At 37.1% G+C, this 18,218-nt stretch overlaps 1 protein-coding gene across 3 annotated transcripts in view; it reads right to left on the reverse strand.

The window, feature by feature from the left end:
* The window catches only part of HCN1 (hyperpolarization activated cyclic nucleotide gated potassium channel 1), a 423,356-nt gene that overhangs the window by 178,380 nt on the left and 226,758 nt on the right, over positions 1–18,218 (reverse strand). For all 3 annotated transcript variants that reach the window (XM_051853385.3, XM_008262038.5, NM_001082063.1), the window contains 1 exon segment: positions 2,561–2,722. In XM_051853385.3, coding sequence (XP_051709345.1) covers positions 2,561–2,722 — 162 coding nt within the window.

Below are 18,218 nucleotides of genomic sequence, written 5' to 3' on the forward strand. Positions count from 1 at the left end.
ATTAGTTAAGTAACATACTGCCTTCCATCATAATTATACAATTATATGTAATTTATAGATACTTCAATAGTTCTTTTATTCTTCCAATGATTGCAATAGCTATTTTCTGACAGACACTTAGAGAAAATCTAAAATAATAAATATTTGCTTAATTAAATATTGGTTTGTGCCAATGATGAATCATCTTTTGTCAGTATTACTAGTGTTTTTGTACTATGCACTCAATAATTACTCAGATTTTAGAGCCACTGCATTTTTCTTCTCCAAAAATACCTTTATTACCACTTTACCACAAATTTTTGCTCCTAAAAATTAGTAAAGTGACAGATATATAATCATGGAGACATCAGAGACTTGAAAAGTGAGCTCAACAGACTGTTTTGCCATTTGTTCTATAGCCATAAAAACTCACAGAAACATTTCTCAAATAAACTGTTGATGGATCATGAAGTTAAAACAATTAATGTGTCAGGCACTTTATGCCTAGGCAACTTGCTGAGGTCTGAATGCATCTTCCAGCATTCCTGTGTTGGAAACTCAATCCCCAAGGCAGCAGTGTTGGGAGGCAGGATCTAATGGAAGATGTTTAGGTCATGAGGGCTCCACCCTCAAGGATAGATTAGCACCTCTATAAAGAAGGCTTGTGAGAATGGTTTCCCAACTTCTACTTTCTGTCACCTGAGAAACAATACTACTCCTTTCCAGATGGCATAACAATAAGGTGCCTTGTGGAAACAGAGACCAAACCTTCTGGTATCTTGATCTTGGGACTTCCCAGGCTCTGAAACTCTGAAAAAATGAATTTCTGTTCTTTATAAATTACCCATTTGCTCTGCTATTACAGAAGCCCAAAACAAACTAACACAGCACTGGAGATACAGAACAGAAGAAAACAGATAATCTCTGAATTTACATAATGGTGTGAGGGATGCAGAAAACGCAATAAATTAAAGTGGATATAGGTGTTGTGACATGCTTTTATGATTGCCACATAAATCAGTGGCATGATGTACTTCAAATGGTGATCAGAGAGGTTTCTGTAAGGTGCTGGTATTTAAGTAGATACAGATGAAATAAATGAGAGATCCAGGTGAATTCCAGATGCAAGTCAAAGGAAAAAAAAAGATTTAGAAACTGAGGTAGGGAAGAAGAAGGTGATTGATGGAAATAAAGTAATAAGACTCTTTGGCACATAACATAAACCCCTTCTTACATCAAATGCAAAGCCTAAGATACAGTTATTAGAAGAAACAAATTTATGACCTTAAGTTTTCTTTAAAATTCTACAATAAGGGGCTGGCACTATGGTGTGGCAGGTGAGGGTGCCACCTGCAGTGCCAGCGTCCCATTTGAGCGCTGGTTGGAGGCCCTGCTGCTCCACTTTGAATCCAGCTCTCTACTATGGCCAGGGAAAGCAGTAAAATATGGCCGAGGTCCTTGAGCCCCTGCATCCACGTGGGAAACCCAGAAGAAGCTCCTGGCTCTTGGCTTCGGATCAGCATAGCTCCGGACTCTTGCAGCCAACTGGGGAGTGAGCCAGTGGATGGAGGACCTCTCTCTCTCTCTTTCTCTCTCTCTCTCTCTCTCTCTGCCTCTCCTTTCTCTGTGTAACTCTGACTTTCAAATAATAAATAAATCTTTAAAAAATTCTACAATATAATTATAGACTATAATAGTAGAACAGTTTGCAAAAATAGCAACATTTTGTATTTCATTTATGTAGAATTTAAATATTTTGTAGAAATCTCAAAAATATATCTCCCATAAAAATCACATGCAAATGAATGCTTACAAATGCATTATTAACTTAAACTATGTTTTATTAAATATAATGCAAATAAAATGTAATTTAGGAGGAAAACAAAAGAGCTTACATAAAAAGAATATTTGTGTATGTTTATGTGCATAAGTATAAAATATTTACTATTGGTTCAATTGCTTTGTGACCACTGAGTATTGTACTATGTAGATCAAATATATACTCCTAGAACTAAATGAGTATGAGTAGCTATACAAGTCATATTTATATTTCAAAGGCTCTTTTATATTTATGTACATTTAGGTTTAAAGGCTACCATTTCCTTAAATTTTCCCTAGCCAAAGGGACTACCTGAAACATCATTGTATGCATACAAATCTCTTTGATTCTACATGAGGCAAATGTATTAATAATTTAACATTTCCTTTAATTCTGTCTTGAACACAGTGAATGGCAATAAATAAATAAATAGTTGAAAGGAGGATGAAATTATTCAAAGCTGTAGGCATTTTTGAAAGAATATTTGGTTATATATGAGTGTTTGTATCTTTGAAATAAAATATTTTTCAACATACCCTGAGTATAAATAACAAAATGGATGACATAACATATGCTCTACCAGGAATATATTATATCAAAGACATTTAATTGTAGGAAAAAATCACACTATATGATTTTATGCCCATGGATGCAAAATCTAGTTGTATTTAAAAATTGACAGAAGAGAAATCAGATGATTTGATTGTAAATACTGAAAAGCTTAGTATAAAAGCAGAGTATAAAATAGCATGAATTACTTACAACCATTTCATTGAGGGACACCCAGCAATCTGGTGGGAAATCCTGCAATAGTGGGACCAAGAACTGCAGACAACCATCCCAGTGACACAAGAGCAGCATCATGCCGATGAGATTAAAAATCCTCACCACCGCACTGGCAAGATCATACGTCATATGAAATATCTGTTGATGAAATTGTAAGACCAGTTATTATAATTGATTATTTAAACACATCAAACACACTACTGATGTCAACAGACACTACTGCAGATACTGATTTAACAAAAACATACAAAGAACTTTCAGAAATAGAAACACACTTTACTATGACATTGATGCTCTGCTGTATGAATATCATAACCAATTGTGGATTTTGCACAAGAGGGATGGCGTAAGTACACAAATACATGTTGTCAAACTTATTTGTTTTGCTACTAGGCTTTATTTACTGTCCTGGATTTTTAGGGAAGATGCTGATGTTTAATAACAAAGTAGCAAAAATGAGCAATGAATAGAGACCTTATCTGATTCTTAACCTTTATTAAGTTGACAGTCTGACTGAAGGACAGAGAAAGTACTCAAAGTGAAGACTATAACCACAAGAAGCTTATTAAACATGCAGTAAAATTAGGGATAAATAGCAGTTAAGTTTATAACTATGTGAATGGAGGTACTTTTTAAATTGTATATATTTAATACAAATAGTTACCTTTAATACAAAGTTATGTATATTTGATTAAAAACAATTGTGTAAGACTTCTTAAAATTGAATTCTTTCCATCAATTGTTTATGGTACAGATTTTTTTTTCCCTTTGAGGAATCCTTTCTTATTTCTATTTCTATAAAATCAAGTATGGTAGGCAAAATTATTTCAGAAAGCCCAAAAATGATGACACGTCAACATTCTCCACCAGTTTTAAAGTATAACATATATCCGGATGTACATTTTTCAAATAATTACAAGAATAGAGAACAAGAAAAATATTCCTCTCACAAGCAGGTTATAGCCTCCTCCCACCATCAATATGGTTTCTGCTTATACTTCACTACCTTATACTAGCAAAACAAACTTGAGAGCAGATTTATATTCTAGAATGAAATTTTCTTTTGATTGTTAGAGAATTGTTAATATAGTTAGCAAGTATACAGAAATACACATAGATATTGGATATCTATGGATATTTGGAATCATATTTTGTATAATTCACCAGAAGAATAGCATTTATTTTTTATTTGATTATTGTTATTTTAATATTTGACAGGTAGAGTTACAGACAGTGAAAGAGACAGAGAAAGATCTCCCTTCTGTTGGTTCACCCCTTAATGGCCGCCACAGCCGGCGCTGTGCTGATCCGAAGCCTGGAGCCAGGTGCTTCTTCCTGGTCTTCCATGAGGGTGCAGGGGCCCAAGCACCTGGGCCATCCTCCACTGCCTTCCCAGGCCACAGCAGAGAGCTGGACTGGAAGAGGAGCAAGCCGGACAGAATCCGGCGCCCCAACCAGGACTAGAACCCGGTGCCTATATGGGATGCCGGCACCGCAGGCAGAGGATTAACCTAATGAGCCATGGTGCCTGCCAGAATAGTATGTTTTTGAAATAGATGAACAAGATTAACAAATTATCTGAAAAAGCTTTAAAATCCCCAGAGTCATATTTTGATTTAGGAACTATATCTATTTAGTAAGACTACTATAGCTTATAAAATATGTTTGCGAAGCACATAAAAATAAATTTACAGAATATGTGCGATTTTGCTTTTCTGCAATCACCGAAGATGTTTTTAATTAGATGTTTTTCACTTCCATATTTTTCTATGAACATTAATTTTTAAACAGTCTTCCTTTTTACATTTTAATTAAAGTAAGCAAATAATTACTGTGTGGTAATGTACACACTGGTTTGAATGTCTTTTAAAAGTAAATAGGAAAACTTGGACTATAAAGACAACAGATCCCACATTCATACACATACACAAAATAATATATTTTGAAGCATTAAACTTTTTAACTTCCTTGAAGCTTGGTTTTGTATTTGACAAACTCACACTAATGTTGCTTAAGCATTATTTCATTTCTTGGCCACTGAATTTGTAAACAGAACTTGTACCAACATTTTCATCAGTAATTTCTAATTAATTTCTAATTATGCAGTAAAATATAGTAAAATGTTTTCTGCTTCTAAAGTAGGGAAAGAAAATCACTATGAATTTAAAATTGTTCTGTTTTCTAATATAATTCTATGTTGATATGTAGAAATATCCTAAGAAAAATTTTTCAAGGTGTGTTGTGGGAAAGTGTTGCATTGTTAGGAAATAGGGTAAAACTGCAGACTGTAAACTTCTGATACAGAAACCAAAGCTACCACTTTTGAGTCCAATTGTTTGAAGTAAAGACTGACTATGTGGGCCGGCGCCACGGCTCACTCTGCTAAACCTCCACCTGCGGTGCCAGTACACTCTGGGTTCTAGTCCTGGTTGGGGCGCTGGTTCTGTCTTGGTTGCCCCTCTTCCAGTCCAGCTCTCAGCTGTGGCCTGGGAAGGCAGTGGAGGATGGCCCAAGTGCTTGGGCCCTGCCCCTGCGTGGGGACCCAGGAGGAGGCACCTGGCTCCTGGCTTCAGATCAGCGCAGCATGCCGGCCACGGCGGCCATTTGGGGGGTGAACCAATGGAAGGAAGACCTTTCTCTCTGCCTCTCTCTCTCACTGTCTCAGTCTGCCTGTCAGAAAAAAAAAAAAAAAAAAAAAAAAGCCGACACCGCGGCTCAATAGGATAATCCTCCACCTGTGGCGCCAGCACACTGGGTTCTAGTTCCGGTTGGGGTGCCGGATTCTGTCCTGGTTGCTCCTCTTCCAGGCCAGCTCTCTGCTGTGGCCCGGGAGTGCAGTGGAAGATGGCCCAAGTCCTTGGGCCCTGCACCCGCATGGGAGACCAGGAGAAGCACCTAGCTCCTGGCTTCAGATCAGCGCGGTGCACTGGCTGCAGTGCGCTGGCTGCAGTGCGCCGGCCACAGTGGCCTTTGGAGGGTGAACCAACGGTAAAGGAAGACCTTTCTCTCTGTCTCTCTCTCAGAGAGACAGAGTTAAGAGTTAGTCTTAACTCTGCCTGTCAAAAAAAAAAAAAAAAAAGACTGACTAGTAAAATGCTCTATTATAAATGCTCTATGTAATTGCTCTCTCTATATATAAATGCTCTATATAATAATTTATATAATACTGTAGATGCTCTATATAAGTGAAATGACTATTATAAATGTTCTATATAACTGACTATGTGAAAAGACTACTAATTATAGATACACAAGCAGCAACCATCACTCAGTTACAAGCTTAGATTTGTAAGTACTAAACTAAGTTCCATTTTTAACATTTTTAGTAGAGTGCATTTACTTATTTATTTATATTTTCTACTTTCTTTTTGAGGAATTTGATTCTTTTGTGGAAGCTCTAGGTTATTATTTACTAATGATGATAATATATTCACCAAGTTCTTTAAGAAATTCCCTTTATATCTGAAATGTTCTCCAGAGGAACATAACCATTATTTTACAAAGAGGAAGTCGATGGATATATAAGGCCTTTGACAGCACACCAGCATTGCTTTTTCGTGTGTGTTTTACTTCCAGGTAATTCTATGAAACAACATAACAGAACATAATTCCTTATGGAAACTAATTTCCATTTCCATTCTCAACATCACAATGTTTGTGTAAAGTAATAGAACTAGTTTTATACGCCAACAGTCATATACAGATACTCAGATCATATAATTTTAATTTCATAAACAGCATCTTTTATAGACCGGTCTTTAATTTATATGTTCAAAAGTGATATATCTCAAAATATAACACTGGAAGAGGTACAAGCAAGTTGGCTATTTTGACAATGGTTAATATCAGAGGCTGATTTCAAATAGTCAAACTACATATCTCCATCTTGATTTATCTAGTGTACAAAGCATCATTATATATATATGTATATATATAATTACTTTTGATGCAAGCATGAATGCTAGTAGTTTCTGATCCCAATATGATTCCTCTTGAATGCTTACAGTTAATGTGCTTTGACAGGCATTGATTAATTATCAGTTCTTCTTCATCCAAGAGGTGGGCATCATTATGTGATAAATTCACATCTAAATCAAGTATTTTAACACTAATGCATGTAAATTTAACATAAAAATGACATGATATGTGACACCCAGTAAATTGTTCCTAAAGAAATGAAAGAGGAAAATGAAAGGGGTTAATAATGAAGCATAAGTCAGCTTTCATGATCTCTAGAGTGTGCAGTTTTTTTCTGTATTTCAAATCAAGGAATTAACACAAACAGGCAAGTAAACAAAAGGTTTATTATTTTCTACTCTCCAAGTAATCAGACTTGAAACTTGACTTTTGTATTCAGAATGTGGGTGGAAGAAAGGCCATTCTGACCCACTAAGTAGAACACTCCAAGTGATATTTACTGGAGGCAACTGAAAAAGAGAATTGAAGTAGAACTGTAAACATCTTCAATTTTCAAATGCTCTTTTCATCAAAAACCAGATTATCAAAAATGTCAGTGGAAGGCAATGTGCTTTACATTTGTGCATCCCAGGACATTTTGGTGTTTATCTGACTCAAGAAGAGGAAAGATCTGAGCACAAATTTTCACTGAATTTCTTTTATAACTGTAGCTACACAAGTGTGCCCAGCAGAGTCCAATAATTCAAAATAGGAATTAAAAGATGCAACATGAAATACGTAGAGGTTAAATGATAGGACATTTGTAAACTTTGCTTTTATAAAATCAGCAAACATGTCTTTAATCAAACTTTTTTTTTCACTCTGCCCCATTCCTATGAGAGTTAAATCTACTCTTCAAATGAAATAATGCTCTGGAGAAGATATTTTCCTTAAGAATCCCAAGTGTGTCCTTAATGTTTACAGAATAGGTCACCGCAAATATATTTTTGTAATATTTCCCCAGGAGAAATGTGCATTCAATTCTGTTTCTAAAGTTTCAAATACAAGCTATGCTGTATAACAGACAGCCATAAATTAGCTTTGTTCCTTCAAAAAAATTCCATATTCTCTCTTGATGAATGAAATCCAGGTATCTCTTAATGTCTTATACAAACATCCTGCGTATGAAATCAGTTCAGTGGCCTTCCCTTTTCCTTAACTATTTTTTCCACTCTGTTCCATCTATCCAAAAAATAAAATGTCATGCATTTACTCAATCTTCAACTTCACAGAATGGGATCACTTATGAGCTATTTTGTGTTATCTCAATATTAATCCAAGGCATCTAAAAGTATAATTTCATTAACACTAAGAGAATCGAATGGGACAGAAAATAACCCTCTTAATACAATATTATTTAACAAGATGTAAAACAAGATTAGACTCTTTTGTTTTCCTTTATTAATATGCACCTGCGTATGCTTTTAGATGGACTGTACTAATATATATGCCACTATGAAACAGATTAAGAAAAAAAGAGGAGAATAACATTTAGCAATTCGGAGCCTGTCATTCCTGATGTTTATTTTGGATGCAATATATAGCAGTTCTTATCAACAGTAGAAATCAATATTTTAAGAGCCCTATTATATGTTCTGAAATTTCTACCTTGAAAAATATTTATTCATCTTATCATGCTTTAGGTACAAAGTGAAACAGGTTTTTCTTGATGTATATGAGACTAAAGTTTTCCACAATAATCTCTTTTAATAGACAGCAATGATGGCAGTCATTGAACTGGTCATATCAGTCCCCTGCTATAAGTAGGATCTAATTCTGAATGACATGACAAATAACCTTCATGTTGCCATAAACTTCAGAGAAGTCAACCATCTGGACATCTCCAGTCTCTCAGCATCTGTCAATAGTCCAATACAGTTAATGACTGCATAGTCCCTCACAACTATTGTCCCATTCTCATGTTGCTGGGGGCTTTTATCCGGATTCTTCTTCCCTCTGTCTCTTTCCCAAACCCTTCTACATTGTCACTTACATCTCCTATACCCTCTGCCTTTTCGTAAAATGTTTTCTGTCCTCTTCTGCTTTTCCTAAGTTTTGTGGATCCTTCTTTCTCACCACCCACCACAGACAACTTCTCTGGTAGCTTTATCAAACAGAGTTGGCTCAATTATTTCACAACTCATTAGACTTAGCTTCTGATGGCAGTGACCGCACTTCCCAGCTCCCCTTTGGAAGCTTCATTATGTGTCCAGCTGGATAAGCAATTCTGCTTCTTTAGCATTCATTTTTTTGGCTATACCATTTAACAGCCTCCCAATCTACAACCATTACACTTCTCCATTTATTAAAGGCTCTTTTTCCATTGTATTTCTCTGCTAAATGCCAACTTCTGATTAATCAAAATAGCCATCTTCTTTGCCTGAGCTATGGAAGATTACTGGGAAGGAAATTATGTAGATGACAGCTACTAAGAAATCTTAAAGAAAAGCAGACTTAGTTGAGACCCTTCACGACAGTGTATTCTTTTCCCTGTTCCTAAAACCATCCTGACATCTTTTCCCACTTTTCTAAAGCCTATTGCTATCCTGCTCAGGTTTAGATAAAACTTTATCTTTTTCAGAGGAAAGTGAAATTCTTGTGTTTGAATTTTGCAATTCTTATTCTCATATTTTCCAAAGAAAATATATTATCTATAGCTTTTCTTAGTTTTTTTACCAATCTCCAAAAAATACATTTTTTATTTCAAACTAATATCTATAGGCCTTTCAATATCATTCTGATCTTTGTCCTTTCAGAACCTGATCAATGTATTCACAGACCCTCAATATTTGGTGAAAGCAAACAAACGAACAAAATACTTCTCTCCTATTAGTTAAAGGCAGATACTTTTGCAAAAGTGAATTAACACGAAAATTAAACTTAACTAAAAAATTAAGAAGTACATAACACAAGTTCATCGGCTATGCTCTTAGATGGGATGGCAATATCAAATTGTAATTTTACTTGATGTTTCTCTTCAGAATTGTTAACTTCATCTGCATTGGCTTTCCTTCAAATGTTAAGAAACAACATTTCTCAATTCTTCAAAAACTTTTTTTAAAGTTTTCATTTATTTATTTGAGTGACAGAGTTATAGACAGTAAGAGGGAGAGACAGAGATAAAGGTCTTCCATCCACTGGTTCATTCCCCAAATGGCTGCAATGACTGGAGCTGCGCTGATACGAAGCCAGGAGACAGGAGCTTCTTGGGTCTCCCACGTGGCTGCAGGGCCCAAGGACTTGGGCCATCTTCTACTGCTTTCCCAGGCCATAGCAGAGAGCTGGATCAGAAGTGGAGCAGCAGGGCCTCCAACCAGTGTTCATACGGGATGCTGGCACTGCAGGCAGAGGATTAACCTACTGCGCCACGGCGCTGGCCCCTCAAAAATATTTTAATTGAAAAAGACTCTTCACTTCCTAGATACGTCTATGAAATTTTATTTTGTTCCTTTATGTTTTTTTAAAAAAACTATAGTTTCTCAAATGAAACTCACTGACAGAGAACTGGCCTGCCCTAGGTGGTAAAGCAATTTTGTTTGGCAGTTACAGGTGCAAACTACCACTTAGCAAAAAGCAACATTTGAGTTCCTGAAGGGATGCATCAGCCATTGCTACTGTGTGTGTGTGTGTGTGTGTGTGTTTGTGTGTGTGTCTCCCCTTCCAACATGAGAGGAATAAGAAGATGTTGAAACTTAAGAAGAAGGGCCAGTGTTGTGGCTTTAGTGAGTAAAGCCACTGCCTGCAATGCTGGCATTTCATACGGGCACCAGTTCATGTACCAGCTGCTTCACTTCCAATCCAGTTCCCTACTAATATGGCTGGGATAGCAGCAGAGAGTGGCTCAAGCGCTTGTGCCCCTTCCACCCACGTGGAGACCTGGATGAAACTCCTGGCTCCTGTCTTTGGTCTAGTCCAGCCCTAGCCTTTGTGGCCATTTGGGGAATGAACCAGCAGATGGAAGATTCTCTCTCTCTCTCTCTCTCCCCTCCACAAATCTGCCTTTCAAACAAATAAAATAAAATCTGAAAAATAGAAAAAGAAAAGCAACTTAAGAAAAACGCATCTATTTGAGCAGGATATTGAAGTGGTACAAATATCTTATGATTGGAACTACAGTCATATCAATGCTCTGAAGTAAAACAAGCAGTATTTATGAACAACTAAGTGCATCTAAAAATAGTCACAGAACAGAGTCAAAATGACAGAAAGAGAGTTTACTGTGAGGGTATTATTTTGCTCAAGTTCACATATTTTTTCAACAAACATTCATGAGTACTGATAAACTTGTATGTGTGTATTAATTTTAAAAATGTAATATTTTAGTTGTAAAAAAATCTATGACACATCTTAGTATTTTTAAAGTATTATTTAAATTGATTACTTAGAATCTGTACACAACATCTATCTCTCACCTGCAGGGGATACAGTCCAAGATTCCTTTCTCCAGTCCCCTACTAAGTGCGTGAAACCAGCTCTGATAGTTCAGAATCCTATTCTTTCCCTATACATTTATGCCTACAGTAAACTTAATTTATAAATTAGGAACCAGTTAAATTTAATTTATAAGCTGGCGCCATGGCTCAACAGGCTAATCCTCCGCCTTGCGGCGCCGGCACACCACGTTCTAGTCCCGGGTGGGGCGCCGGATTCTGTCCCGGTTGCCCCTCTTCCAGGCCAGCTCTCTGCTGTGGCCAGGGAATGCAGTGGAGGATGGCCCAAGTCCTTGGGCCCTGCACCTGCATGGGAGACCAGGATAAGCACCTGGCTCCTGGCTTCGGATCAGCGCAGTGCACCGGTCGCGGCAGCCATTGGAGGGTGAACAAACGGCAAAGGAAGACCTTTCTCTCTGTCTCTCTCTCTCACTATCCATCTGCCTGTCAAAAAAAAAAATAAATAAATAAATTTAATTTATAGATAGGTGATTTTTATTTTAATTAATAATTAGATTTATAAATTAGGCACTACAATTTATAAATTAGGTAAGAGATTAATAGTACTACTAACAAAATAGCACAGCATACTGTGTAGAAGCTATGTGAATGTGATCTCCATCTCAGAATATTTTAATTGGACTTTTACTTTTTCAATTTAGGAAAGATTTTATGGCTACTTTAGTTTATTTGAAGGTTAAGTTGAACATAAGCTCTATGATATTGTGATACTGAAATGGCCGACCTGATAACCAGACAGCTACTGAGTGAGTAAGTAGTGAACACAGCGTGAATGTGATGGACAAACAGCACTTCCATGCCAGGCACAGGATGGAGTGAGATGGCTTGAGATTCCATCACACTACTCAGAGAAACAGGCCACTTCAACCAACATTTTAAGTTGTGGAATTCCCCACTTTAATACTTTCAGACTGCAATGACTGCAGCTTGATGAAACTGCAGGACAGTGAAGCCACAGACCAGTAGGGACTACTGTATTTGTTTCATGAATTTGCTACTGAATAATGCATAAGCCATTTCTAATCATACAGATTTTTACATAGGATTTTAATTCCAAACTGCAAAATAGTCAGGAAAATGTGGCTCTTTTGATACTGTGCTCTTTAGTTTTGCAAGTCTGAGGAAAATAAACAATCATGCATTGCTTAAAGAAATGAGAGAAAAAATGGAAAAATATTGCAACATGAATTTTTCGAGCAATTTTTGGTAGGAAATAACAATAAAAACATTTGGAAACCATCAAACACAATGCCAGCTGGTACAGGGTTGATGATCAACAGGTTACTTAGCAATGGATCTGTATGAGTGAGTGAGTACTAATGAGTACCTAGCAGCACAATCATTTCTACTACTGTGGTGAAGAATGGACTCCAAAAACATTGGCCTCATATTTATGAAGTTTGCTAAGTTCACAGATAAACAATAATAAATAGTTGACTTTTCAATTACTTTTGTGTTAAGATACTGTATATAGCTGAGTTTGTAACATTATGCAAATCTTAAAAATTTTGTCACCTGTAATCGTTGGAAACATTACACTGCATTGAACATAATACATACACTCATATTTTAAACTCTGAATAAATTTTGTGAATGTTAGAAGGATATAAGAAATTTATATCTAAGAAAAAGATACTAAATAATAGTTTTGGTCATATGCTGGGATTTGGATATGGTTTGAGTGTCCCCCAAAGTTTCACAGATTAGAGGCTTGGTTCCAAGGATTACGGTGTTAGCAGATGGCTGGACCTGTAAAAGTTGGCCCAGTGGGAGGTCCTTAAGTCAATCTGAGGCACTTCTCAAAGGAATGAAGTATTTCTAATCAGACTCTGGGTGAATTCTTTCTAGCACATTGATATAAAGCCTGAGCTTAACCCCACACAGTCCCTCCCCAGCTGCCCGTGTTGAAACATGATCACTTACTCACACATGAGCTCCTTGCCATTGCCATGACCATGATGTGACATGGCCGGCCATTAATCAGAACTGAGTCAGTGCCAGCACTATGCCTAGACCACAAAAACTGTGAGTTAATTAAACCTTTACCTAATAAGCAGCCTATCTCGAGTTCTTTTTGTTTTGTTGTTGTTACAAATGATGAAAAGCTGATAACAATCCTATAAAGATTTAAAAAATACATATATGTTCATTAAAGAAACACCTAACTTGAAAACCAGAGATCGGGGAACTTGTGCTGACTGTGTGTTCATCAGTTTCCTAAAACGTGCCTTAGCTTTTCCACCAGAAGAAATGAAACACAGCAAGATACCTCTAAAGTACATTCTGTGTGTAAAATTCCAAAATATCTTTACCTTAAAAACAAAATGTATAATTTTTAAAAATGAGGACACAAGACATCATAAATCACAAAAATAATAGCATTGAAGAGAAACTAGACACTAAAAGCTGTTTTATGAGAGCAGCTTCCCTTCATTCCTTGTTGGTAAAGAATAAAATAAAAATGTAATAAAAATAATGCCTTTATATATGTGTGTGTAGTGTAGGTCATTATATTTAGATAAATTTCCAAACGTCTTTTTTAACATTTCCAGCTTCCCCTCACCATTTTCATTTTGTAAAGGCCAAGTGCAAACACGCATACTGTACCATTTGCCAGGTGAAGAAAACAAAGGAGAGAAGAGAAAGGAAAACAGACTTTTGAAAAAGCTGATAACAAGATAATGCCTCTTCAAAACGCTTTATGCAGTGACCATCACAGTTACCTCACGCATTGGCACACCATCTTTTATTCTAGCCAGAAGAGCCAGTCAAGTTCAGAATACTCATTTATTTGAGTGGTTTTGTGTCAGGGCTGATTTGGAAAAGTTCACTGCCTTTGCAGATGTGTTCCAAAAAAATCACTAAGTGCATGGTTTTGGTATGCAGCCAATAAGCAAAATTGCGAACTTGGTGAAATCACACCTTCTCACATTTGATAAAAACTAACAAGGGAGAAAAACTTACTAGTGAAACCTTAAAAAGATTTAGTCATTCATTTGCAATGCAGAATTACAAAGAGACAGGGAGAGAGAGACAGAGAGAGATCTTCCATCTGCTGTTCACTCCCCAGAATGGCTGCAGCTTAGGAAGCTGGGCCAGGCCAAAGCCAAGAGCCAGGAACTCCATCTGCATTAGCAGGGAGCTGGATCAGAAGTAGAGCAGCTGGGACCAGAACCAGAGCTCCTATCGGATGTCTGTATCATAATCAGTGTCTTAGCCCACTGCACAACAGCAGCCCCGACACTAACTCTTGAAATAAACTAGTGTTGTCAAAGTTTCCATTAGCCCAAGAAACGTTTAAGAAAGATTCAACTTAATGATAAATTATATAATTTCAGATTCACTAGTTGGACACCTTCCAGAACTAAAATATATTATAATGCTTTATCAATTCATATGATACGGCACCTAGATGCCCACCAGGCCAATGGAAATGCTGAAATATGTAACTATTGGAATTCGGGAAAGCTTACTGCATAACCTAATTACATAGAAGGATGCGTAAAAGTAATATGCTTGTTGTATAAATTTGATTTTTCTTGTCAATGAAAATCAACTATTAAGTATTTGAAACCTGCAGAACATAACCTTAGGTGCTGAGTTCATCACTGCTTAGGGCATCTCATGATTCAGCTATACATTTTCTTTTATACGAGCTTCTCCTGTTTTAATCAAATATTCATTTTCTCTTGAGCTGCCACAGAGCTTCCATAATTGTTGCTTCATTCAACACATTTTATATTAGGCTGACTTGTTCACATTTATAGCTTTACAGAGAAGGGTGCACACTGTTCATGTTTGGTAATACTTTCTGTCTTTCTCTTTTAGTGATATTTTGTCTGAGTGAAGTCTAGATTGAAAATATCCTACTCATAGATAATTAAAGACTTGATTCCATTCCTTCTGGAATTGAGCAAAACTCTATCTTTCACCAAATATGGGTTCAATTTCTTTAGTTAAAAGGATGGGAAGTATCACTATGTTCCTAAATCTTTATATATGAAATACATGAAATTCGTATACCTTAAATAAAATTAAATGGTAACTTTTCGTGAGGACAAATGAAAACTTCCTAAATAGATATGTGTGTGAAGGGTAGGAGGCAAGTTACAGGTAATGACTTACACAGATGTCACACTGACCTTCAATTAAGCTCCCTTCCTATGTTCAGCCCCAACTTTTTCATTGTGCTACACCACCCCTTTGACTCCAACTCCACGAGTCTTAAAGATTTCTCTCTCAGACCAGCACCCATTTTGTTGCAGACTCTTCTGGAGCATATTCTGGGATGCTCTCTTATCTCCTTATATCATCCTTCTTCCTTCATCCCACTGACTTTCTTTCTTTCTTTTTTTCTATGACTGGTAGAGTGGACAGGGAGAGAGAGAGACAGATGAGTATGCATTTTAATATTCTTAAAAATTATTTCTGTCTGTGTTTTCCTCTCCGATAAACCCATGAGTTAGTTACAAATTCATTCTCTAAAGAATACTTTCTGTTTTGAGAGAATTGTTTTCATTGTTATTTGAATGTGGTATTTTAACAGACACTCTGAAATTTGAAGGTATGATGTGATCAATTATATTTGGATATAAAAAGTTGTTATGTGAAGACAATTAAGAAAAGAATAATAGGATGTTAGGCATATATATGATTTCTATATATAAGCTTTCAATATATAAGATTTCTACAGAAAGTTTGGAGAAAATATAGTTAAAAGATAAGCTTATTTTGGTGCAAACATTTTTGAAGTCTATGCATACATTTTTATAATATACATTTCCCACAAAGTTTTTGAAGACCCTGCATGTGTGTGTTAGAGGTAAGAGACTTTATTTATTTATTTTTTTCTGATAGGCAGAGTGGACAGTGAGAGAGAGAGAGACAGAGCGAAAGGTCTTCCTTTACCGTTGGTTCACCCTCCAATGGCGGCTGCGGTCGGTGTGCTGCGGCCTGCGCACCGCGCTGATCCAAAGCCAGGAGCCAGGTGCTTCTCCTGGTCTCCCATGCGGGTGCAGGGCCCAAGGACTTGGGCCATCCTCCACTGCACTCCCGGGCCATAGCAGAGAGCTGGCCTGGAAGAGGAGCAACCGGGACAGAATCCGGCACCCTGACTAGGACTAGAACCCGGGGTGCTGGTGCCGCAGGCAGAGGATTAGCCTATTGAGCCGCAGTGCCAGCCCCTAAAGATTTTCAATCTTAAAAATTTTGAAGATATTTTCATCTAAATAAGAATCTCATTTACTCTTCTATTTTTTTTATATTTACACCATTATTCACTTTGATTATTTAAATACACTAGTCTAAGGGGGGATAGTATCTCTTGAACGAGAAACCATTGTTTAATTAAGTAAACTTTCTACAATCATTTGAAATGTCAACTCTATTATTGAAGGATTTATATAACTTAAATTCATAAGTTCACATTTTTTCAGGGCTAACTGATTTGTTCCAATTGTTAATGATTTCAAGTGCCAATACTTGTTGCTTAAATTACTTTATCTTTACAATATATAGTTCACTCTCTAATAATTTTCATATAGTTTCACACTTGTATTTCAAAATATTTTAGAATCATTTTGTCACACCTTTATTCCATTCATTAACATATGTTGGACATTGTTAACACTGGTTTAATTCATAGATTAATATGAATCTATCATAGTTTTTTCAATAGTGTTATTAATAATTCTACATCCGTTCTGATCTTCTTTAAAAATACAGTCTACTTGGCACTCTGAATTAACATACTGTGATTCAAACTTTATCATGTAAAATTCCTGCTGAAAGGGCCAGCACCATAGTACAATGGGTTAAGCCACAACTTGGGATGCCTGCATTCTATGTAAGAACACCCTTTGAGTTCAGCCTGCTCTGCTTCCTATCCAGCTTCCTTCCAATGTGCATGAGAAAGCATAGGGAAAATCTCCCAAGTACTCTAGCTCCTGTCACCCAAGCAGGAGACTAGTATAGAGATCCTGGCTGCTGTCTTCAGTTTGTCCTAGACCTGTATGTTGGTCCATTTAAGGAGTAAACCAGGGGCTGGAGATAGTCTCTCTCTCTCTCTCTCTCTCTCTCTCTCTGTAGGTGAAAAATTAAATAAAATAAACACGAAATTTGGAGGGTCAAGCTTATTAGCCTAAGATATAAGTCCCTTCATCATCTGGCCACTACTTACCTCTCAAATCTAATCTATTTCACCTTTCTGTTTCTTTAAGTGTATGCATTCACATTCTTTTCTTTTCTTTTCCTTTTTTTTTTTTTTTTTTTTTGACAGGCAGAGTGGACAGTGAGAGAGAGAGACAGAGAGAAAGGTCTTCCTTTGCCGTTGGTTCACCCTCCAATGGCCGCCACGGCCGGCACGCTGCGGCCAGCGCACGGCGCTGATCCGATGGCAGGAGCCAGGTGCTTCTCCTGGTCTCCCATGCGGGTGCAGGGCCCAAGCACTTGGGCCATCCTCCACTGCACTCCCTGGCCACAGCAGAGAGCTGGCCTGGAAGAGGGGCAACCAGGACAGAATTCGGCACCCCGACCGGGACTAGAACCCAGTGTGTGGAGGATTAGCCTAGTGAGCCGCGGCGCCAGCCCACTTTCTTTTGATAATCTCATTTGAAAAACTTATTATTCACTCTTCTCACTAGTCTGGTTCATATAACCACTATGTTCAGTAAAGCATAATAATTTTGATGAAAAGGATCATATCTTACTATCCTTGTAATTAAGAACATTGCCATACGGTCAATTAAAAGAAAAATATATTGAGCAAAATAAAGAATGAAGTAGACAAATCTATTAACTATTAACAAATGCAATTCTATTTTAGGTAAAACAAATAACACTACTGATTGAAATCAAGGTGTCATTTCAAAACAACCTGTATGGGGGCCAGTGCTGTGGTGCAGTGGATTAAGGCCCTGACCTATAGTGCTGGCAACCCATATGGCAGTGGTTTGAGTCCCAGATGCTCCAATTCCAATCCAGTTTCCTGCTAATGTTCCTGGGAAAGCAGCAGCAGATGGCCCAAGTCCTTGGGCCCTTGTTCCAACGTGGAAGACCCAGAAGAAGCTCTTGGCTCCTGGCTGTGGTTTGGTCAGCCTTGGCCATTGAGGCTGTTTGGGGAGTGAACTAGCAGATGGAATACTTCTGTGTGTGTGTGTGTGTGTGTGCTTCTTCCCTATAACTTTGTCTTTCAAATAAAATAAATCTTAAAAAAAAAATCTTGAGTG

Source organism: Oryctolagus cuniculus, chromosome 14 (assembly GCF_051225735.1).
Source record: "Oryctolagus cuniculus isolate XC-2025 breed Fujian yellow rabbit chromosome 14, ASM5122573v1, whole genome shotgun sequence".
Classification (NCBI taxonomy): domain Eukaryota; kingdom Metazoa; phylum Chordata; class Mammalia; order Lagomorpha; family Leporidae; genus Oryctolagus; species Oryctolagus cuniculus.